The sequence below is a fragment of the Colossoma macropomum genome, unplaced genomic scaffold (assembly GCF_904425465.1).
Source record: "Colossoma macropomum unplaced genomic scaffold, Colossoma_macropomum, whole genome shotgun sequence".
Classification (NCBI taxonomy): Eukaryota; Metazoa; Chordata; class Actinopteri; order Characiformes; family Serrasalmidae; genus Colossoma; species Colossoma macropomum.
Genome location: NW_023494792.1, coordinates 16,628,543 through 16,651,425, shown reverse-complemented (window position 1 = coordinate 16,651,425; position 22,883 = coordinate 16,628,543). Strand labels below are relative to the sequence as shown.

General features: G+C 40.2%; 2 protein-coding genes across 10 annotated transcripts in view; one reads left to right on the top strand and one right to left on the bottom strand.

Moving 5' to 3' along the window:
* srpk2 (SRSF protein kinase 2) overlaps positions 1-4,693 on the bottom strand; it is a 63,660-nt gene extending 58,967 nt beyond the window's left edge. For 3 of the 4 annotated variants that reach the window (XR_005007497.1, XR_005007498.1, XM_036576282.1), the window contains exons 1-2: positions 4,605-4,620; positions 4,270-4,336 (exon numbers count right to left, since the gene is read on the bottom strand). Coding sequence is in view for 2 of the 4 variants with exons in the window: in XM_036576282.1 (XP_036432175.1) it covers positions 4,270-4,336; positions 4,605-4,620 (83 nt within the window). In the remaining 2 variants the exon portion in view is untranslated. Of the gene's footprint in view, positions 1-4,269; positions 4,337-4,604 lie in introns of all 4 variants that reach the window. The other variant, XM_036576283.1, reaches the window with a different exon arrangement.
* Positions 4,694-5,900: 1,207 nt separating this feature from the next.
* Positions 5,901-21,029, top strand: pus7 (pseudouridine synthase 7). Of its 6 annotated transcripts, none has more exons than XM_036576277.1 (17): positions 5,901-5,998; positions 6,639-6,761; positions 6,921-7,238; positions 7,440-7,524; positions 7,692-7,805; positions 8,491-8,635; positions 11,316-11,427; positions 12,296-12,373; positions 12,703-12,831; positions 13,588-13,713; positions 14,865-14,926; positions 15,106-15,266; positions 19,064-19,190; positions 19,587-19,688; positions 19,909-20,038; positions 20,216-20,307; positions 20,513-21,029. In XM_036576277.1, exons 1-17 carry the CDS (start codon positions 5,955-5,957, stop codon positions 20,647-20,649), a joined length of 2,085 nt encoding a protein of 694 aa, XP_036432170.1. In that variant the 5' UTR covers positions 5,901-5,954; the 3' UTR covers positions 20,650-21,029. The 6 variants fall into 6 exon arrangements, with proteins under 6 accessions (XP_036432170.1, XP_036432169.1, XP_036432173.1 ...); XM_036576276.1 differs by having other exon boundaries at positions 6,918-7,238; XM_036576280.1 differs by having other exon boundaries at positions 5,908-5,998; positions 6,669-6,761.
* The last annotated feature ends 1,854 nt before the right edge of the window (positions 21,030-22,883 follow it).

Below are 22,883 nucleotides of genomic sequence, written 5' to 3'. Positions count from 1 at the left end.
TGCCTGCTTTCTTTATTTAATACAGGGCATCTTGACAGCTACACACTCTTCAGACTCACAGTGTTTTGTTGTCTTCTCACAGTGGAAGGACGGACAGAAACATCTGTGGATTTTTTCTGATCTGAAGTAAGAGTGAAGCTTGATTTTCTCCTCTCTCTCAAAGATGAAAGCTTTAAGTACTATTTATTTGATTGTAACAGTTTTGGTGGTCTACCAGGTCTTGCACTGTTGTTAAAAGTCCCAATTTATGGATCAATCGTTTTTTGAACTTTTTTTACAATTTTTGAACAGTTTTGAAAAATCTTGTTTCATTTTACCTTCCTCTTCCTTATGCAAGTGGATTTTCTTACATAAAATCTCCTCAGAAATATCCACTGAAAACTTTGACTTAATGGCTGTTTTGACTGAAAATTAAATAAATAAAGGGTGGTCTCTGAATTCTGAATCTTTAGTCTCTCCCTCAATCAAAAAAAAACACAAGATCTCTCTCTCTCTCTCTACACAACTGCACCACACCCTGCGTGTGTGTGTTGTGCTGTTGCAGGGAACAGAGACGTTTCTCTATTCTTCTCATTCACACTTTGTTGTGGCTGTAAGCTTAGAAGAACCACGTTGTCAAGCAGGGAGTGGCCAATTCATGTGTCATTTAAAGAGTGTATGAGGCCATGAGGGACAGAGGCACGCATGCAGTCAATGAGAGGCAGGAAAGGGGGTTAAGATCAAATGATCACTGCATGTTAGGCAAACACAGGAGAAAGGTCCTTATAAAATGAAGGACACACAGAACATTAATCCCAATTTTCCTGAGAACCCCCAGTTCATAAGTTACTGCCCTTTTTACAAGGCTAAAGGGACCATTCACATGCTGAAGGTCTCTGAACTTTGCATTCACAGGATCTCATAACACTCTTCAGACTTCTGAAAGCTGCTCTGGGGTTACTTCACAGCACCGGCCATGTCAGTGTGTGTAACATTCCATCAAAATTTGATTTCAGCATCTGAGAGCTTGCTTTGGATAAGAGACATGTTAGAAAATCCTGTTTCCCAAAGCACTGGCTTCCCACCAGAGGAAACAAGGTCTTCAGCCTGGGCAGAATTTACTGGAAGCCCACACTGGGCTTCTCTTATTCTGAAAATCAGCCATTTTACATGGACTGCAGAGCAGAGACCATATACACTTTAAAATCTACTTTAGATGTTAAGCAGGGGTGTAAATTTTTGTCTGACAAGTAAACCTGCAGTTAACAGTTATCATATTGTCATATATCTAATGACTTGTAATTCAATATTATTAAAAATATTAAATTATTAAAAATATTATTAACAAAGATCATTTAAAAGAATTATCTGATACATATACAATATGTCTGTTTCTCTTCCTTTACAGTGGCAGGTTTGTTTCATTGTTTGTCACTTAAATAGACTGAAATACAATGAATTATTTGTCTGATCTGAATGTTCAGATAAAGATTTTAGAACAAATACTTTGATAATAATAAATGCGGCAGGAGGAAAAGACTATAAATGAATATAATGGTTCATGTCAGTCAATGATTATAGTACATAAGTGTCTCAAACAATTTAATAATAAATTAAGGGCCGGATAGGTCAGTGGTTAATATATGAATTCTGGTGCATTTAAAGGGCACATATGATGCAAATCTGAATTTTCCTTCCTTTTTTAAATAAAAGAGTTTGAAGTACTGTCTAAAACATTGTTAAAGTTTCTAAACATAACATTTACTTTAGTTTAAACAGTCCACATACAGAAACTAAGCTGCATAAACAGCAAGTCTTGAATTTTGAGTTTTTGTGTTCTTTTTTTGATTCTCCAAAACAAATTAATTCAGGCAACCGCTACCAAATGCTCAAAAGAACACGACATTGCTATATGCATGACTATAATTAAACAAAACAATGACTACCAGTGCTCTAAACGTGCACATTTTGTAGAATAAATAGACACTAATTGCGTAACACTGATAAAAATAATAGATAGCTGTTAGGCTAGCTGAGCTCTGCTGCACAGTGACAGAGACTGTTTCTGTTTGCATGTGATGCATCTTCACTCACACAGCCACTCTGTTTTAGCCTAGTGACAGCGTGATAATCCTGGAGATTTTACAGAGAAAACACTCTCAAAAAATGTCATCAAAAATAAAGGTCGTACACTTTTTGTGCAAATGATCCCAAGAGCCCCAGATTTATTTTGCATAATAGCAAAAAGTCAGGAAGAACATGTTCCCTCTGGCCCCTATCCCAATTTTGCACAAGTGTGTTGAGAAAAGTGATGCTATAGATGGACCTACCAAGCTATATTATGATATAGATGGATCCTCTGTCTGGTTTCAGGACAAAGCAGTATTAATTACAAGCAATAGTGTGATCTTATAGGATGTGGAACTTGTGTTCTTGGTATATGAGGAGGTGATTTTATTTGTGGTCTCCTTTCCAATTGCCTTTGGTTCTGAGAAGACACTGTAATCCATTATAGCTGCTGTCGAGAAATGAGTGGAGTGTATCTGGATGGTGCTGTGAACACCAAAAAAGTGAGTGTTGCAATACATCCTGACCTCACAAGCCTACTGCCTAGAAATCAGGATGGGTTAAAAATCTAGATTCTTGGAGCAAAATGTCCCACATGCATTATCAGATCGTTCATTTTCATTATCTGCATAACAGGTGAATCCATAATATAAAGACATTCATATGTAGCAGCACATGACAAAGGGGTGGGCCAGCTGCATGACTAAGTGCACGTTTTATTAAAACAAGAGTACAGTTAGTCCTGTTTAATTAGATTTAGCACAGCACGTTTTCCTGCTTTTTCTCTCATGACGTCAGCAATCAAAATCATGATCTGGCTGCATCCTATCTATTTTAGTATTGTTCAGAGCTCAGCTGCACTGTTTTATAATATCACTACTTTGCACAAGGACACACCACTTTTGTTCAAAAAGCCAAATCAATCTGGACTGGGTTCACCAGAAGCATCTTAGGACAAAGATTATTCTTAACTGACAGAGCGAGCAACATTTGCACACTCCCTCTACCAGATAAGAAGATCTTAACACTAAGATGCTTTAGGGAAACTGGGTCCAGCGTGGTATATGATTACAGCTGTGCATAATCAACACATGGTCTCACGAAAGATCCTCACGAAAATTAAGTCAAATCTTGACCTCAGAATCGAACCTGAAACTGTGCATCGTTACAGCACTGGTATTGTCCGTTCCAGAGTATCAAACCTCAGAGAAATTAAACACTGTTGTATTTATCATGAATACATCAGTCAAGTATCGTGATGCAATATTTCTGCCACATCACCCATCCCTGTGACCTGTGTTTAAGAGTGCCCATGCAATGCACTGTATATAGTGTCCCATCCTGACAGGCTAACAGTGTGAGATGTCTAGGGAAGCCCTACACTGGCTTATACAGCGGCTGGTTTTTCCAGCACATTCCTCAGCCTGATCGTGAATACATCCCGGGAATCACCAAACTGTTGCCGCTGACGTCGCTCCAATCGCATCGCGCCATGAAGCCGCCGCAGTCACTCATATCACAGCAAACCGCTTACGATCCCGCCGCTGCACTTCACTCCACATTACTGCCCAAACACCGGCTCTGGTTACGATCCACACAACCAAAAGCCCCAACACCATCGTACCCCAAACCATACGCTAGCTTCGCGCCAATGTATCTGCTCCACATCTGTCACGTCTCCCCCCACCACCAGCCTTTCGTACAGCACAACCGCCCCCCCACACGCTTGGTTCTTATATTTAACTCTCTTTGTGCACTTACATAACGCCACTGCCATGAATGTGGTCCATGTAAACTCGAGCACGGCGAGGCAAAAACGGAGCGACGCTTCCACTCGAGCCGTTGCCATTAGCAACTCGCGACTCGCTCGCCAGCTTGAACTGTGAAACAGCACCGTTTAACGGCTAACTAACCAACTACGTTAACTACCGTTTCCGTTTGAGCCTCATTTTGCCAAAGTGGCCACAAAAAGCTCACTGTTTGTAAGCGTATATGTGTCTGTGTATGTGGTTTTTAGGCGACTACGGACACACAGCGACCTCCTTTCCGTCCACTCGCCGCGGGGCTGTCAACGGTAACGACAGTAACGGTCGTGTGTGGCTTGTTTGTTTGTTTTGAGAGCGGCTAACGTTACGCTAGCCACACGGACACAAACCCACTCACAGAGACAGAGTACTCTGAGGAGGACTGCCCCGACCCGACCCGACCCACGCCCCTGCCTACCTTCGGTGGTGAGCCGTCTTATCTTTCTTCCCCTTCGGCCTCCTCTTCCGAGCCTGGATAGCCATCACTGGAGAAAGCAGCAGCAGCAGCGCGCAGGAGAAAGACGGCAGGACCCGGGGGGAGGGAGGACAGAGAAAAGAGGGAAAACAGAGGGAAACAGAAGGAAGAGCTCGATGAGCTAGCTGACTGACTGACCGGGGAAAGCATCGTTCATCAACGCACAGAAAAAAAGGTCACGCAGCACGACAGCCTTGTTGAACAAGGGGTTTTAAGAACCCCCGCCGAAACCATCTGAAAGGCTGCTTGAATTCAAAGAGGAAGAGCGTTTTGTGTACCCTTTCTGGAGCTCATAGTGTTTATCCTCCTCGCCTCAGCGCCAGCCAGCGGCAGCCCGGTTCTCTCTCCAGCAGCGCGGCCGGAGGACGGAGGCGCGCTCCCGCTGTCTAGAGGAGTGGGAGGAGCCGCGCGTGCACGCGCATCCTCATCCTTCACTGGGGTTTCATGGGGATGAGTTCATACATACACATATACGAAACACCACAAAGGTCAGAATGGGGCTATAGGCTGCAGAAATATGAAGAATCACACTGTACATTCACACATTCTCCCATTTATCCATCCATCTGTTCACCTCTCCACCCCTCAGCCGACATCTGCTTAATCCGCCCACAGAACTCAGTCAACGGTGGTCGGTGCTATAAATCCACCACGGAGAATTGATGGGCCAGTTTTCATCCTGTTAAGTCTGCCTAACTAAAGGCTTTGTTCATCAGAGAAGAAAACGAAATGCTTTCTAAAAATCATGTACATGTGTAGAAACCCTTATTCCTAACATTCCCAGGCCAGAACACAGGCCCGTGTCCCTCGTCCTGCTTTAGGAAGGGGATTTGAATAATGAACAACACGCATTGGCTCAGAGCCACAGCACCATCTGCTGGACAAAAACGCGTGACCGTGGGGCTTTAATTTACAGGCGTGTGTGGGCCGCTCACTCATTTAATGTCCACATAGGCCGCTCAGCTGGACAAGCCCCTGACTACAGTCTGCGTGACAGCAACATTACATTAAGACATATTCACAAACTGCTGGACTTGGAGGCCTTAATTTGAATCCCATAAGTGAGAACAGCAGAGAGCGTTTAGAGTTTTAAACCCTTAATGTCCACATCTGACATTTTTAAATTTCCACATCTGAAGAAATTTGTCAAATCATTCAAACCGTATGATGAAGTTTAAAAAAAATTAAAGAGTTTTTATCACTTATCATATTAAACAAAGTGTTTTGGTAGCATGGAACTACCGATTTTAGCCAAACAAATTTTACTGAATTGCGGGTAAAAGTATGAAAATTACACGTTAGAATTCAAGCTGGTGCTGTTAGATGTTTATCCGAGTTATAATTATGAAAAAGTAATCACTTCTAGATCAGTCACAACAAGTTCTGTGCTATTTTTCCTCATCATACTAACATTAATTGCTGGGCACGAATGGGTTTATAATATTAACACTGTTAATTCAAGCTGGACCTTAAAAAACGTTCAGATTTGCCTTTTCTTTTATAATGATCAGGTAAACCCAGATTTCACGGTGAGCCAATGAGTAAGCACGCAGGCGGGGCCTTACGGAGTAAACACTTCCGGTGGAGAGCGGGCTCGTGGACACGTGGTTTGTAATGGAGCCTGTCTGATGTTGAGGGCAGCGCTGCGACTAACAGGACCGGACTGGACAAGGTGAGCTTACCACTACAACCATAACACCTCCTCGACATTGCATGAGTTACATCACATCTTTGCCTGGCAAACATACAAAAACAGAGCTGCATTTACATGCGCGCTGCATGAGCAGGGTGAGCTATCTAGCTAACGCCAGGAATCAGAGACGGTGAAATCGCTCAGCTAGCAGGATGAGCTGGATCCAACACAGCTGTTTTACCCAGACTAACAGTTATAAGTAACATTCAGAGTGCTGTACATGGCTTATCGTAGATCCACTGATGTCGGTTGTTGCACTGTTGAGTCCATCACAGTTGTGTGCATCTGTTGCGTGTTCACTGGTGGAAACGAGTGTAAGGTAATGGAGAGTTGTGATTGGTCTCTGCCACCACCTTCACATCCCAGCCACCTTAACTCGACAGTCCACATTCATGATTGACAGCACGTAATCCCGCCTCCGAGAATGTTATCTTCCCGATGGATCTAGGAAAGCTATGCCTTTACAGATTGAAAGGATGTTGACAAGCCTTCAAATGTTCTGGTTAAACCTAAACCTTAGGTTCTGTTGGGACGAATCTAACCAGCTTGGTTCTGCTTGGGCCACCTGTTTTGCAGTACAGCTGTATTACAAATATATTAATTCTATTATGTTCCACAGAGCTGTTACTCACTGTCTTCACCCTTCTAGAAGGTGGCATAGCCATAACCAGTCAACGAACCTTACAAGATCCTACAGCAACCAAAAGACGTCTCCAGCTCTCCAGCAGTTTTCCTCCAGAAAGTAAGTGACCCAAAGTAGTTCCATGGTAAATTACATAACTAAGAAGTGAGAACTAAATTTAATTTTTTTTGTTGTTAATCTCTAGTCACCACATTATATTAGTGTCCTGCAATGTAAACTTATCTTCTTTATTCTCCTCTCTTTTATTACTGACAGCAGCTTTGCATCAATGGAGGACAAGGAGGCTTTGACAGAGCCCATTCATATCGGAGAAAAACGAACATGCCCAGAAGAGGATTCAGAGCCCACTGCCAAGAGAGCCAGAGTTCAGGATGAAGCTAACGGCAGCCATGTCACTAAACCAAAAGAGGAAGATGAAGAGCTGGAGGTGGAGGAGGAAGAGGAGGCTCTTGTGGGTGAAGAAGGAGAAGGAGAAAGCTTTGCTGATATGATGAAGCATGGCCTAAGTGAAGTGGATGTGGGCATTCATAAATTTGTCAGTGACCATAAAGGATTCTCAGGAATTTTGAAAGAGAGGTTAGTGTGTTTGTGTGTCCTTCCCCAGAAGTTTTCAAAATTTGTTCTAAAACAACTGAACTATTTTCTAAACCATTCTCTCAATATCTGCTCATATTTTGGAATTGAGTTGGCTGTTATCAGTGTATTGCAGATAGGCATGATGCCATGAATTAGTGAGCAGTGTTTGAATAATTGACTCTTTCTTTTTCGTTTGATCAGGTATTCTGACTTTGTGGTTCACGAGATTAGCAAAGAGGGAAAGATTTTGCGGCTCGATGACCTCTCGGTCCCTGTGGAAACCGAGGTAAGACATATGCTGCTGGTCAAGATACAAGATTTTCCAGATCTTGCTCTGAGAAATTTGATGCTGAATATGTGATAATTTTTGTAGTCAAGTTAGATTGCATAAATCCTGAATTCATCTGTCTATGGTGTTTGAAGCTCTGAATTTTTCTCCTCTGCTCCCCTCAGGAAGCCTCTGTAGAGGTTGAGCCAACAGATTGTCAGGCTCTGACAGAAGAGCAGAAACAACAGCTTGCTGATCTGCAGCTCTTCAGAAACAAAGAGGGAAATGTAGCTATTGAGGTGAGATGGTTCTCGCTGCTCAATTTATTAACATCATTCCGTGTCTCAAACGGGATTGTGTATACAGTTAGCTTAAATTATCATACTTTAGTTTATTAGAAGTATTGACACATTTTGTCAAATGTGGTATAGTTGACTTAGGAAGTGTTTAAAGTATTTGCAAACTGGTTTGTTTTGGTTAAGGACTGATTTAAAGTCTGTTTTAAAAAAAATCTCAGTTAACTCTGTCGGTAAGTCTTGGAGACAGAAATAGTCCAGTGAGCATGCTTAATTTTGTGTCACAGAGATATCAGGAGACTGTGTAACTTCAGAAGCCCCTGCAAGATTAAAACGTCCAACACTTGTTGATTTTTCATAGTACAGTGTCAGAACTTACTAAAGGGATCTGCCCATCTTGTACCACTCATCAAAGGAACGGCTGTGGTCAGCTGTGGGCTGTCAATGCATGTAACAGAAAAGGAAGTGTATATTAAAGCAGCAAAGTAGTACAAAATGAGTAGAGAAGATTAAAATACCAGATAAAAACACCAGAAACGTCCCTAAACATATCCCTGAACCAGTGATTGGGCATTAAAAGAATCACTCTGAAGACATGAAATTTAAGGTGCAGATATTTGACTCTGCTGTAGGTTGTGTTCTTTTTTTGTTGTTGTTTTTTCTATAAATACTTTGCTCTTCTACACAGGTGGAAAACGACTCCAAAGAGAAACGTACTCTGCTTCATAAAGCAGTGAAGACGTTGTACCCAGGACTGGAGACCAAGACTGAGGAAAGAGAAGGCAAGAAGTTCATAGTGGCCTACCACGCAGCTGGGAAGAAAGCACTGGCAGGTACTGACCATACAGTCCAGGAGATTTGTCTACATTCTTCCATCTTTCTCTCTCTCTCTCTCTCTCTCGTTCTCCTGTTTTCTCTTTCTTTTTCCTTCCTCCCCCGGTTATTTTTTGTCTCTTTCCCTCTTGATCGTTCTCTTCTTGTCTTCCTTGTTCCCTTTCTTTCTCTTCGTGTCTTTCTCTTCTTTTTTTCTCTCTCTCAAAATTTGCTACACAGCAAAGAGGGCTGTGTGACTAGATGTTATTAGACTATTTGTTACTTCAACGTTTTTGCATGTTTCATTCTTCCGGTCATCCCTCAGCCTCTCTCCATCCTTAAACTTGCATGTTTCATTGACTATTTAAATTAAACAGAGTTGGCATGTAGAGGTGCATGAACACACACAGATGAGGCGTCTGTGCATGTTTCTAAGAGGGTTTGGTGATATGCCCAATCACATGGTTACCTTGGTAATAGAAGATGAGCCTAGCTGCTGACCTGAGACCAGTATGCTTTTTTGTGTTTTTTTTTTTTATTATTTTTAGGGGAGCACTGTAGGCGAACAATTTGACTAAAAATCATGTTCAGAAAGCTCTTTCAGTAAAATCAGGCATAGCCAATAACGTCCTTGTTTTGTTCTGTGATTCAACAGCCCGTAATCTCCTGAAAAACATCAGGAGCTTTAAGAAGCGTCCTCCAGTCTCATTTGATAAAGCAATATTTTATATACATTTAAGAAGTGCCAACATAACAGCCATCTTAAAACTTGCTGAATAATACAAACAAAACCTGTCTTGGTCTATTAACCACCCCAGCTGTCTAAGTAGTCATTGTGTGTGTGGTTCTTAACATGTGAATGGCCCTTGCCATATAGCACAAACAGAACTTTTACTTGCTTTTTATAGATGCAAGTGACAGGTTGGTTATGTGAAGTAAGTCTTGTAAAATGTGTAATACATACCTTGTTCATGTCATGTTTTACTAAATTTATTCTTCTAAATGTAACTTTAAGTTTAAAACTATAAAAAAGTATAAGTAAAGTTTTAGATGCATATAATTTTGCATATGCTGAGAGATTTCTTTACTGACGCACCACAGTACATCAACCCATTTTCTGGTCCTGATCTCATTGAAGAGATACTGGGCAAGGACTAGTTGGGGGTTGGATGATTGGGTAACCTTTCCCCTTATTAGTCAGTCAGAAGGTCACTAAAGTAGCATTGTTACTTCAAGACTAGACCAGCTTAGTAAGCCCTCCAGAAAACTAGGGCTGAACAATTTGGAGGAAAATATCAAATATTGATTTTTCTGATTAATATTACAACTAAGTTGCAATTATTTTCTGTTAATTAAGATTCAGGCTTTTTTCCCCAAGAAGACCAGAATATCCACTTTTCTATCTTGAGTCTGGACCCTTGAATGTAGTGTGCCAGACAGCCAGTAAGTAAGTTTGTGAAGTCACAACACATTGAGGTTTGGTTGCCAAACATTTTTGATAATGAAGGCTATAATTTAATAAAATGTAGGGCTTGTGATTTGAAAATTGCATTCTTTTAAATTATAATTTTGATATAAAAATTATTCATCTTTCAGCCCTACAAAAAATTAATACATGTGTTTCTGGGTGTGTTTAGAATTTTTTTTGGTGGGAAGCTGTTTGTATCATCATTGATAATAAAAGGCTTGAGGTTATCATAAAAAAATGTTTGACTTGGTCTCTATCCAGGGAGTGATATTTTGGACCTTATTAGTGTAGTCATGTGATGGTGTTTTTCAGCCTTTTTGTGTTCGCTGGTGTCACTAATGATTTAGATTGTGCAGACATGTTGCCGGCATTTCTAGTAAGCAACATTTATGAACCAGTTACTCCCAGGTAGTGGGAGTTGTTTTTTGGTGCCAATTCCTGGTTTAGTGGTATACTCTTTGATTTGTTAGCATTAAGCACCTGTGGATGTACAGTGGACTGTTTGTGCTTTATATGTTTGACATGGTAAAGTAAGTTGAAAGGATGTATAGGCTAGTTGGTCCCAGGTCTCTGGCTCCTGCCATACAGAAGTGTTTGAGCACATCCTCTTCCTGCATGTGACTCATGCCCCATCACTGGGTTCCCTCACTGGTCAATGGCCACTCTCAGTAACACTCTTTTGTCCTTCTAATGCTCCTCTTTCTTGGGACAGAAGTTCGAACAGCTGCAGGTAAGAACTTTTCCTCCACTCAGCTCCACGAGAGGGGTTGGGGGAATCGAAAGGCTTGATTTGTTGGATTCAGGAGACTTGCTATATGAGGAACAATAGTACATTTACTGTTGTTTTCAGAGTTTCTGTTATTAAATATGAGCTGATGCCATTGGTTAGTTGCAGGCAGTGTATATTTTTATTTAAAGTAAACTGAGGGGAATTTTTTTTTGTTTGAAAAAGGGGTTTCTGGCACCTGTAGATCTCTTTTGACAGGCTGGCAAATTGATGCTCACTTCAATATAACAGTACAGGGCTCTCTTATGAAGTGCATACATCTAATACAGTGTACTGACTACTCTAGAGTGCAATTAAGTACTCTTGCTGGTCAAGGACTCCACTGCCACACATGCACAGATACGCATAGTTTTGAATAGGCCTATTGTGAAGCAAATTGCAGACATTTTAAAATCTAGATTGTACTGTTGTTATTCATTCTATTTTTTTTGTCTGTCTCTGGAAGCCCCTAGAAAACACTCGTGGCCAAAGAACCGTGGCAGCTTCTGCCATTTTGTGCTCTACAAGGAAAATAAAGACACTATGGATGCCATCAATGTTCTCTCCAAGTTTCTCAGGTATGTTCTGGCTCCTGAATGAAGCAGCAGTGGCTGCGCTCTTTCACATAAATTTTAATTTTGTTGTTCTGCTTTTAAAATTTGGAAGTCTGATGCCTTCTTCATAAAAAAGGTTTTTGTTTTATGTGTTATGTGTAATATGTAATGTGTTAGTTAGTTAGCACATTTAGAGGATTACTCTAGGTGCTGATCATGTACCAGTCTGACTGGATCAGTCATCTTTTATGTACAGTTGTATGCTAATTTGAACATCCCTGGTCAAATAGCGTGTTTTGTTGATTTTTCTAAGTGAAAATAAGTTAAAACGTTCTCTATGGAGAACAAACCTTTATATGGCATTTTGGTGCATACGATTGTATCAGCTGATAAAGTTTAAGGACTTACAGCTTTAGATCAGCAGTCATGCTTGCAGAAAGTACCTGCAAATGTTTGAGTACATTTGCTTGAAAGCAGGTTTTGCGTAGTTATATATGTTAATATAAGCAGAGGTGAATATCATCATTTCTTATTGAATACTGACCAACTGCATATTTCATTAAAGAGAGCATGTTTAGTTGTGTTTAATTGGAATCGGTGTCGCACATTATGTGAACTGTTGCATCCAAATCATAATTTTGAATACAAATCATTCATAGTCATCGATAGTATTTTTAAAAATGGTTCTTTTTTGTCTGTTCCACCTTATCAGATGTGAGAACAAATTGAAAAAAAAAAGAAAAATATTATATATTATTTTTTGCCATATCATTCACTTCAGGTAATACATTTTCCCTGTTCACTCTTGGCATTATGTTCCTCTGCTGATCTCTTCTGATGAGACCTTTATATCCTCCTTTTTTCAAACTTGGTTTTCCTTGTGTGTCCTCAGAGTTCGACCCAATGTCTTCTCCTACATGGGCACTAAAGACAAGAGAGCCATCACAGTGCAGGAGATTGCTGTGCTAAAGTGAGTGCAGCTGAAACATCTTAATTATATTGAATTAAATTCAATATATTGAAAGGAATCCTAATGAATGTAGCATGTCTGTTTTGGGACTTTGATCATTCCTTGATTTGTGATTGTTCCTGTGCTTTGTTACTGTGATTTGATGTATTCAGACTGTGAATTTTGTACACTTTTGTCAACACTGTTTCTGATTCTTTGAGTTTTGACAATATGTATATATATTTTTTTCTTTAAGCATAACCCTTATAACTGTAGGCATTTGATTGTACTGAATGTGTTGTGTTTATATGAATGACCTTTTCAGAAAGTCTCTCCTTATATGCCCTCAGAATCAGTGCAGAGAGATTAACTCACCTCAATAAGTGCCTGATGAACTTCAAACTGGGAAACTTCAGCTATAAAAAGCACCCTCTGAAGCTGGGAGAGCTGCAGGGGAACCATTTCACTGTGGTACTGAGGTTGGTGTGCACTTCAAGGGCATACTTCACTGTAGTGTACAGCTTGGTGCACACATTAGTTAGGGCAGCTTATTTTAGGAAGTACTACGCTCTGTTTCCTAAACACAACCAGTACATACTTCATCTTATTCCTCAGGTTTGCACCTTCTTATTTAGAGCTCATTTAGCTGTATTAAGCATTGTTTTGCACCATTTGATGCAGGGCTGTGGCAGTGTGAATGTAAAAAAGATCAAATGCATGCTTTTGTGTGCATATGTAATATTTTTGTCCAAATCATACTGCTTATGGAATTGTAGTGAATTATATAATTCATGAACTACTCTCACTTTGTCTGTGCAGTATCAAACATTTCCCAAGCCATCTCAGATTAAGCTCTAGTGTCCATGTTAGTTGTAGTCTATCAGGTAGTTTGAACACTATAGTTTACCATTCGTAAACATATGGTTTTGCAACATCCTTTTTATTTTGCTATATTTAGCCCACATCCTTATTTAAGATTGACTGATTAAACTGATTCATGACAGTTTGAATAATTTTCTCTCTGTTTCCTCTCTGTCACTGAGGCATACAAAAGTACTAATAGCGTGTCCTTTTGAAGAATCTGAGTTGTTGTGGAAAAATAGTTGTGCATGTGACTAAATACTGTGTACTTTCACGTGCTCAGAGTTTATATACAGCCCTGGTCTCGTGACAAATCTTGCTCTTTTTGTTTTCTTTAAACAACTAGTACATAATACTCAGGTAATTTTCTGCAGGAACATCTCTGGCTCTGATGAGCAGGTGGAGCAGGCCATGATGTCACTCAGGGATACAGGCTTCATTAACTACTACGGCATGCAGCGCTTTGGCACCACGGCCGTACCCACACACCAGGTCGGCAGGTAAACATGCACCTGGACGGCTAGCAGCATACACGCTTTAACACATACACATACTACTAAAAACCTATTAGATTAATTACGCTAGACATGCATAATACCATTTTTCAGAGTTCGATACCATACTGAGTAACCTACTTAGAATTAAGTAGTAGTGTCAATGAGTGCAGTGTTCCTTAACGGTTAAATCGTTTAAAATCTAGCTGATTTTAAATGACAAGCATTAGCTAGCTATGTTATATACTAACTACAGCACCATTTAAGGTGGGAAGGGAAAATTCAAATGAGAAGCTGGCAAATAGAAAGCCAACTTCGGCCTCATCCAGGTCTCCTTATCAGAAAATGTTACCAGCATTAAACGAATGATCAGGATATTTTGATAGCCTAAATCAGCTTATCAGGGGGTAAGTAGTAAATTAAGCTGGGCAATACAATAGATTGTACAATAGACTTGAAGTAAGGCTGAATTAACATTAAAAAACACAATTTACTACGTTATAGTAATGATACAGGCAAGTCTTTTAGACTCAGCAATCAATGGTAGCGTTACTGGTCAGCTAGGTTTGCTAATGCTAAAGTAACGGTGCACCCCTACGCTGCTTGTTTATGTTGGAGTGGAAGAGCCTAATGGCTGAAAATAGATTACAGCACTGCCATCTTGTGGTCGGGAGTTTAAACACAGCACAAAATGAAGTACAGTCTGCCATGAATCTTTGAGTGTGAACTATTAATTAATAACTGATACTGTGTTTTTGAAAATTGAATCGTATCACATCACGATACTCAAGTGAATCAATATTTTGTCACACCTTTATGACTTACACTGTACATTTAAATGGACAAAGCCTATGATTTATACTCACACTGTACGGAAACGATAGGTTCACGTGATGTAAACTTCACTGAGTTTGTTAAATAGCGGGGCATTGTACACTCTGCTTATGTCACAGCGAGTATCAATGTTGGTATCGGTGACTTTTTATGAGTAAATGAGCACCGTATTAGCCTGATACCTGATACCTGAACAGTATTGGTATTGATGCATCCCTAAATGACACTGAACCTGTTAGATTAACTTATTAATCTAGTACATTGTAAGCGTTTTCAAGGAGAGTTATGAATTGATTGCTGCAAACACCTTTCTTTGTTTCCAGGGCCATCCTGCAGAATAACTGGACTGAGGTGATGGACCTCATCTTAAAGCCACGTCCTGGGGGTCAGCCACTGTGCTTATCATCTAATCTTTTTCCATTTTATCATTTAATGTGGAAACAAAATAGGGTTTGTCGATAAGTTCTGTTTTTCCTCAGGAATGCAGTGCTTGATTTATTATTTTTCTCTTTTATTTCCTGTCCCCAACACACACACACACAATCTCCTACTCACCGCTATTAGCGGAGAAGGGATATCTGGTGAAGTGTAGAGAGGAATGGGCCCAGACTCAGGATCCTGAGGCAGCACTGAAGAAACTGCCAGTCAAGCGCTGTGTAGAGGGACAGCTACTGAGAGGACTGTCAAAGTATGGCAAAAAGAACATTATTACTGCCTTTGGACTGGTGAGCATACACACTCACAAATTTGCTTAAATGAAGAGTGTGTACACATATACAGAAGTGCATAGAAGCAGTTTATGTAGATTCTTCCAAAAACCTGTACAAATACACACAATAATTCTTACTGGTTCACGTAAGATAAACTATAGTATAATGTCATCAGATGGACAGTCAATACTAGAATGTATCTGTGATGTATAAAATAGGACAGTGTGTTAGGATGCTTTGGGATGAAGTGTGCCACTCGTTCATGCCAGCCATTAACATAGTAGTGTTTAATGCAGATACCTTTAGTCAGTTATGTATCAGATTTCGCCCTGGCATTTAAGACATGCTGTACTGGAAATCTGTAAATGAAGACAAGAATGGGAAACATATGATTAAATGTGTGCTAGAATCGAGAAAACAGGAAAGGCAATAAGTTGAAAAATAGAAAAACAAGTAAATGATAAATTAAAAAATTACATGAAGTATTTTAATTTGTCAATATTATTCTCTCTGGAGACCTTAGGAAATAATTAAAAGCTTTTTTTATTGTGTAATTTACTGTATTCAGTCATCATTTAGGTTCAGCAGATCAAATTGAAGTCCCATTATTTAAGCTTCTTACTAAAATAGGAAACTAATCAAAAGATTAGCTAAATAATTGAAAAAAAGAGTTGATAGATTGATATCATTCATATATACAGTTAGGCCCAGAAATATTCGGACAGTGACACAATCTTCATGATTTGGGCTCTGCATGCCACCACATTGGATTTGAAATGAAACAACTGAGATGCAATTGAAGTGTAGACGATCAGGTTTAATTCAAGGGGTTGAACAAAAATATCCTATGAAACGTTTAGGAATTGCAACCATTTTTCTACAAAGCCTCCTCATTTCAGGGGCTCAAAAGTTATTGGACAAATGAACTTTACCATAAATAAAATGTTCATTTTTAGTACTTTGTTGAGAATTTTTTGCAAGCAATGACTGCCTGAAGTCTGGAACCCATGTACATCACCAAACGCTGGGTTTCCTCCTTTGTGATGCTTTGCCAGGCCTTTACTGCAGCAGTCTTCAGTTGTTGCTTGTTTGTGGGTCTTTCTGCCTTAAGTTTTGTCTTAAGCAAGTGAAATGCATGCTCGATCGGGTTGAGATCTGGTGATTGACTCGGCCACTGCAGAATATTCTACTTCTTTGCCTTAAACTCCTGGGTTGCTTTTGCAGTATGTTTTGGGTCATTGTCCATCTGTACTGTGAAGCGACGTCCAATCAGTTTTGCTGCATTTGGTTGAATCTGAGCAGGAAGCATATTCCTGTACACTTCAGAATTCATCTGGCTGCTTCTGTCTTCTGTCACATCATCAATAAACACTAGTGACCCAGTGCCATTGGAAGCCACGCATGCCCATGCCATCACACTGCCTCCACCGTGTTTTACAGAGGATGTGGTGTGCTTTGGATCATGAGCCGTTCCAAGCCTTCTCCATACTTTATTCTTCCCATCATTCTGGTACAGGTTGATCTTAGTTTCATCTGTCCAAAGAATGCTGTTCCAGAACTGGGCTGGCTTCTTTAGATGTTTTTTGGCGAAGTCTAATCTGGCTTTTCTATTTTTGAGGCTGATTAATGGTTTGCACCTTGTGGTGAACCCTCTGTATTTGCTCTCATGAAGTCTTCTCTTTATGGTAGACTTAGATACTGATACATCTACTTCCTGGAGAGTCTTTTTCCCCCCAGAACTGTTGATTTGGCCACTCCTAACATTTCTGCTATCTCTCTGATAGATTTCTTCTTTTTTTTAGCCTAATGATGGTCTGTCTCACTTCCATTAAGAGCTCCTTTGACCACATGCTTTGGGTTCACAGCAACAGCTTCCAAATGCAAATGCCACACCTGGAATCAACTCCAGACCTTTTACCTGCTTAATTGATGATGGATTAATGAGGGAATAGCCCATGCAGCCCATGAAATAGCTTTTGAGATAATTGTCCAATTACCTTTGGTCCCTTGAAAAAGAGGCAGCTACATATTAAAGAGCTGTACTTCCTAAACCCTTCCTCCAATTAGGATGTGAATACCCTCAAATATATATATATAATGTGTGTGTGTGTGTGTGTGTGTGTGTGTGTGTATATATATATATATATATATATATATATATATATATATATATATATTCACACAGTGAAAGTAATGTTATTGAAGTGCTGAAAATAATAAATATATTCTGATAAAAAATGGGAAAGAAAATCTCTCTTTCCTGCATCAGGTTCGTAGGCCTCCTTGCTGGCACACGCTTTTTCAGTTCTGGTCATAAATTTTCTATGGGATTGTGGTCAGGGCTTTGTGACGCCACTCCATTACCTTCACTTTGTTGTCCTTAAACCATTTTGCCACAATTTCAGAAGTATGCTTGGGGTCATTATTCATTTGGAAAACCCATTTGTGCCTAAGCTTTAACTTCCTGGCTGAAGTCCTGACATGTTGCTTCAATATCTCCTCATAATTTTCCCTCCTCATAATACCATCTGTTTAGTGAAGTGCACTAGTCCCTCCTGCAGCAAAGCACCCCCACAACATGATGCTGCCACCCCCATGCTTCATATTTGGGATGGTGTTCTTTGGCTTGCAGGCCTCCCCCTTTTCCCTCCACACTTAACAATGGTCATTATGACCAAACAATTCAATTTCTGTTTCTTCAGACCAGAGGACATTTCTCCAAAAAGTAAGATCCAGACTAGTGGAGTCTTTTCTTTTTCTGATGGCTGATTTTTCTTTTGATTTTCCCATGATGTCAAGCAAAGAGGCCTTATTAGGAGCCACAGGTCCGTCTCCAGTTAACGGAAATGATGTCACTTAGCCTGTCAGAAGCTTCTAAAGCCATGGTGTCGTGTTTTTGGAATTTTCCAAGCTATTTAAAGGCACAGTCAACTTGGTGTATGTAAACTTCTGACCCACTGCTTTGTGAATTCTAAGTAAAATAATCTGTTTGTAAACATTTTTGGAAAAATTGGTTGTCATGTACAAAGTAGATGTACTAAACAACTTCAATGACTTCAACATATATAATATGTGTATGTGTGTGTGTGTGTGTGTGTGTGTGTGTGTGTGTGTGTGTGTGTGACCACTGACTAATATGCTGTTGGTCCTCTGCGTGCCCCAAAACAGCTCTGACCTGCCGAGGCATTGACTGCATTATCCTTCCAAAAGAGGCACTGCCATCGGGGAATACCATGAAGAGGTGTACCTGGTCCATGACAATGTTTAGATAGGTGTCATGTGTCAAATTAATATCCACATTAATGCCTGGACCCAAGGGTTCCCAGCAGAACATTGCCCAGAGCATCACACTCCCTCCACTGGCTTGTCTTCTTTCCACAGCGCATCCTGGTGCCATCACTTCCCCAGGTAAATGGCGCACGTGTACCTGGCCGTCTGTGTAATGTAAAAGAAAAAAGTTCTTATTGGACCAGGTACCCTTCTTCCATTGCTCCAAGGTCCATGGTTCTGACCCTTGCATGCCCATTGAAGGTGCTTTAACGTGGACAAGGGTTAGCATGGGCACTCTGACCGGTCTGTGGCTATACAGCCCCACATGCAGCAGGGTGCAATGCACTATATTGTGGCACATGCTTCCTGTAACCATCATTAAAATGTCTGTGACTTGTGCCACAGTAGTCCTTTGGACGAGACGGGAAAACCACTGTTGCCCTGTGCATCCATTAACCTTGGGCACTTAATACCCCGTCGCCAGTTCATGGTTTGTCTCTCCTCACACCACTAACGGTATGTTCTGTTGTTCTTTCTCTCAGATCCCCCGCAACAACAGACTCATGTACATCCACAGCTACCAGAGCTTTGTGTGGAACACCATGGTCAGCAGGAGAGTGGAGGCTTACGGCCTTAAAGCTGTGGAAGGAGACTTGGTTCTCAGAGGAGGTATGATTTTCCAGTCTGACTGAGGGATGCGTATGGGTTTTGGAAAACTGCTGCTCATGCTATAGGCCACTGGTTCTCATGCTGGAGCAGTGGTACTCCAGGCCCTGAGAACAAGACTGCAGTAGGCTATCCTGTAGAGACTAATTTGATCAAGTAAAGCTTTCTCATTCTACATTTGTATATTCATAATAGTTTATATCTCAGTAACACAGGCCTACTGGGAGTAAAAACAGAGTAGTGATTGTTTTAAGCCTATTCAGAGCATGCTGTCTGTATAGTAGCTCGACAACTTCTGCAGCCCAAAAAAAGAATCACTTGTGCTGATTGCTGTTGTGCTGATTGCTGTTTGATAATATATGTAATTTTAGATTGTGTGTGTGTGTGTCCATCCCGCAGGCACTGCCCATGTACTCACTGCTGAGGAAGCTGAAAAGCAGTCCATTCATGACGTTGTGATGCCATTGCCTGGATTTGATGTTATCTACCCCACACACGAGGGTAGGTCGTAACACCTACATCTTCACATCGTTCATTTCCCACCTCTGCATATGTTTACTGTAAACTTTTTTCTGGCTGGCAATTTTCTGGGCTCTGCTTAGAGTTATCTGTAATTTTGTGTGGTGTTCAGATTCCTGTTTCGTAAAGCCTTAAAGCAGCAGTGTATTTTAGTGGCATAATTTGAAACATCTGTTCCATGCTTTCTCTGTCTGTGTGGCAGTGGGGAAGGGCTACAGAGACTTGCTGACAGCCGATAATCTGGACATTGATAACTTCAGGCATAAAGTGCGAGATTACTCTCTGGCCGGAGCCTACCGCCGCATCCTCATACGCCCCAGCGATGTCAGCTGGTAAACCTAGTGTCCTTATTTTGGCTTTAAATATTAGGACAGAAATTATGTGCAATATGTTCAGTTTAAAGCATCCAGCTTCCAAAATGTCCTTTTGGAAATGCTCACAATGTATTTTTCTTTGTTTTAATCTTGCTCTTAAATGCATTTCTACACTTTGTCTCATATTTTTCAAAGGGAGGTGATCCAATATGATGACCCTAAAGTGCCCCTGATTTACACGGATGTAGAAAAGCTGGAAAACAAACCAGTACCGGTTTATCTTAAAGGTGAGCAATTCTGCCTTATCCCACAGCTGAAGTTGTATCATTAAAATAGTATACAAAACCTTTTTGACACAGAACATACCTGCCTTCCTTTAAGTACATTCTGAACGCAGGTACCAGTGGTAGGTTCGCTCCTCTTGACATCACTCGGTGTATTTGTTTTTTTCTTTTCCTCTTTTTGCCACTCTCTCCCTATGCTGTCTGCTAGAGGGCAAATACAGAGCTCTGAAGATGGAATTTTCACTGCCTCCCTCTACCTATGCTACCATGGCAATCAGAGAGGTTCTCAAAATGGACACCAGCATCAAGAACCAGACGCAGCTTAACACTGTATGGCTGAACTGAGGACCACCGGCTGTCTTGTGTTTTGGGTTCCCCCCAAGCTTTTGTTTGGAGTAACTGTTTAAAAACTCCAACAGAAAATAAGCACAACAGCAGAGCTACAGCTTTGCTGTTCAGTAATTGCTTTCTTATTATTATTTTTTTTTAGAAACTTGTTTTTAAAGTGTACTTTTAGGCCATTTGGCCTAGAAAGGCAGTAGCTTTAACTGTTAAGTTTAATTGCCATTTAATACCCTGCACTTAGCAGGACAGATGCTGGGCGTGCAAAGTGAAGCACCCTGTCCCTTGATGGAATAAACGGAGATCATACAATATTCATTGTGTGTGTAATATCTTAAGACTCCAGGTGTACAGATGGGACAAATAAATAATTTTTAAATACATTTTTGTACCTGTATATTTACTAAATAACATTTGCAGAAATTATTTAAATTAATAAAATGCCTAGACAATAACAGTAAACAAAAATAATGGTCCTTAGGTATTTGGAATTGAAACATAATTGTCTCTACTTGTTAGTTTCTTTTGGTTGGACTGGGCTGCTTGCACTTCCTAACTAAACCAAACCAAAATAAAAGACGGGGTCATAGTTCAGGCTGAGGCACAAGACTTTACCTATATATAGTCTGTAACTGTGGCTGAAAGGTCACAGGTGGAGAAAAACATCCCGAGATCACAGGTGCTGCAGTGCTGACCATCTGGACCACATGCTCTGCCAGCTGGCCTTGGGTAGGCTATGATCTATAACTAATCTGTTTGCATTTGGTCATCATTACAGGAGAGAATGTGTGTGCACTGCCCCCTTCTGTCACTTATTTTATTTGCAAGGAATTAGATGTAGTGATGACATACTCAGAGGCCCTTTCTTACCATGACAGTTTTAGCAGTTCTGACAATGAGCAATTTTTGTAAAATTCATATCACTAATGCTCTCCAAAATTATTGGCTCTTGTGGTAAAGGTGGAAATGCCAGTTTGATCACAAATATGGTTGTTGTTGTTGTTGTTGTTGTTATTATTATTATTATTATTATTATTATTATTATTGTTATTGAAGTTAATCTTGGTTTCATTAAAAAACAGAAATGCCATTCATTCTGGTTTCACTGGGGAATAAATATTAAGTGACCATTATTCATCCAAGGAGAAGATCAAAGAATACACACAGACAAAAAATGAGACCTTGATTGACACTGATAAAGAAGACAGTGGCTACAAAAAATATCTTCAAACCTGAAAATGCACATATTCAATATTAGGGCAATAATTTTGAAACATTTTTACAGGTCAAAACACCCAACTGGACAATTGTAGGAGTTGGTTGTATCCTGGAGTCACTATACCTCCAAAACAACAGATTGTATTCTACACACTTAAAAAGATGGTTTTTTTTCAAGGGTTCTTTTGTAAAGAAAATGGTTCTGTAGAAACTGTGAACACTCAAAAGAACCACCATGATTAATCAGTTCTTTGCATCATGAAAGTGTTCTTCAGATTGATGGAGAATGTGTTGTGGATGGTTCTATATAGCATCAAAAATGGTTCTATTGTTACAAGCTTGACATTGTAACAGCAGCAGAACCCTTTTGAAAAAGGTTCTATATAGAACCATCTACAGCACATTCTCTATCAATCTGAAGAACAATTCCATGATGCAAATAGCTCTTTGAGTGTTCATGGTTCCAGATAGAACCATTCCCTTTCCTACAGAACCACTGAAGAACCTCCTTTAGAGTTTAGAGTCATTAAGTCTCCAAAACAACAATTAGACTCCCAACAGTCAAATGCAAGTGCCTGGAGTTCCTTTAACTGGAACTGGGTTCTATGGTCAGATGGGGTAAAAATAAAGGTTCTTGGCAAAAAAGATCAATGACATGCTTCAAAGTACTTCACCCACAGTATGCAATATGATGGTGGATCAATGATGTAGTGTGGTTGTTTTTCCTCCAAAGGCTCAGGGACTCTTGTTTGGATACACAACATACTGGACTTCAGGAAATACTACGAGATTGTACAATACAATGTGCCCCTGCCAGGAGACTACAAGTCATGGTTATATACTCCAGTGGAACCATGATACAAAGCAAACCTCCCAGTCCACACAAAAACAGTTCGCTGACCACAGAGTTAAGCTTTTCTAGTGGCCACCCCAAACCCCTTACCTACACCCCACTGACAAGCTGTGAGCTGAGCTCAAAAGGAGATTAATCAAGTGAGAACCAAAGGCTCTGGAGGATG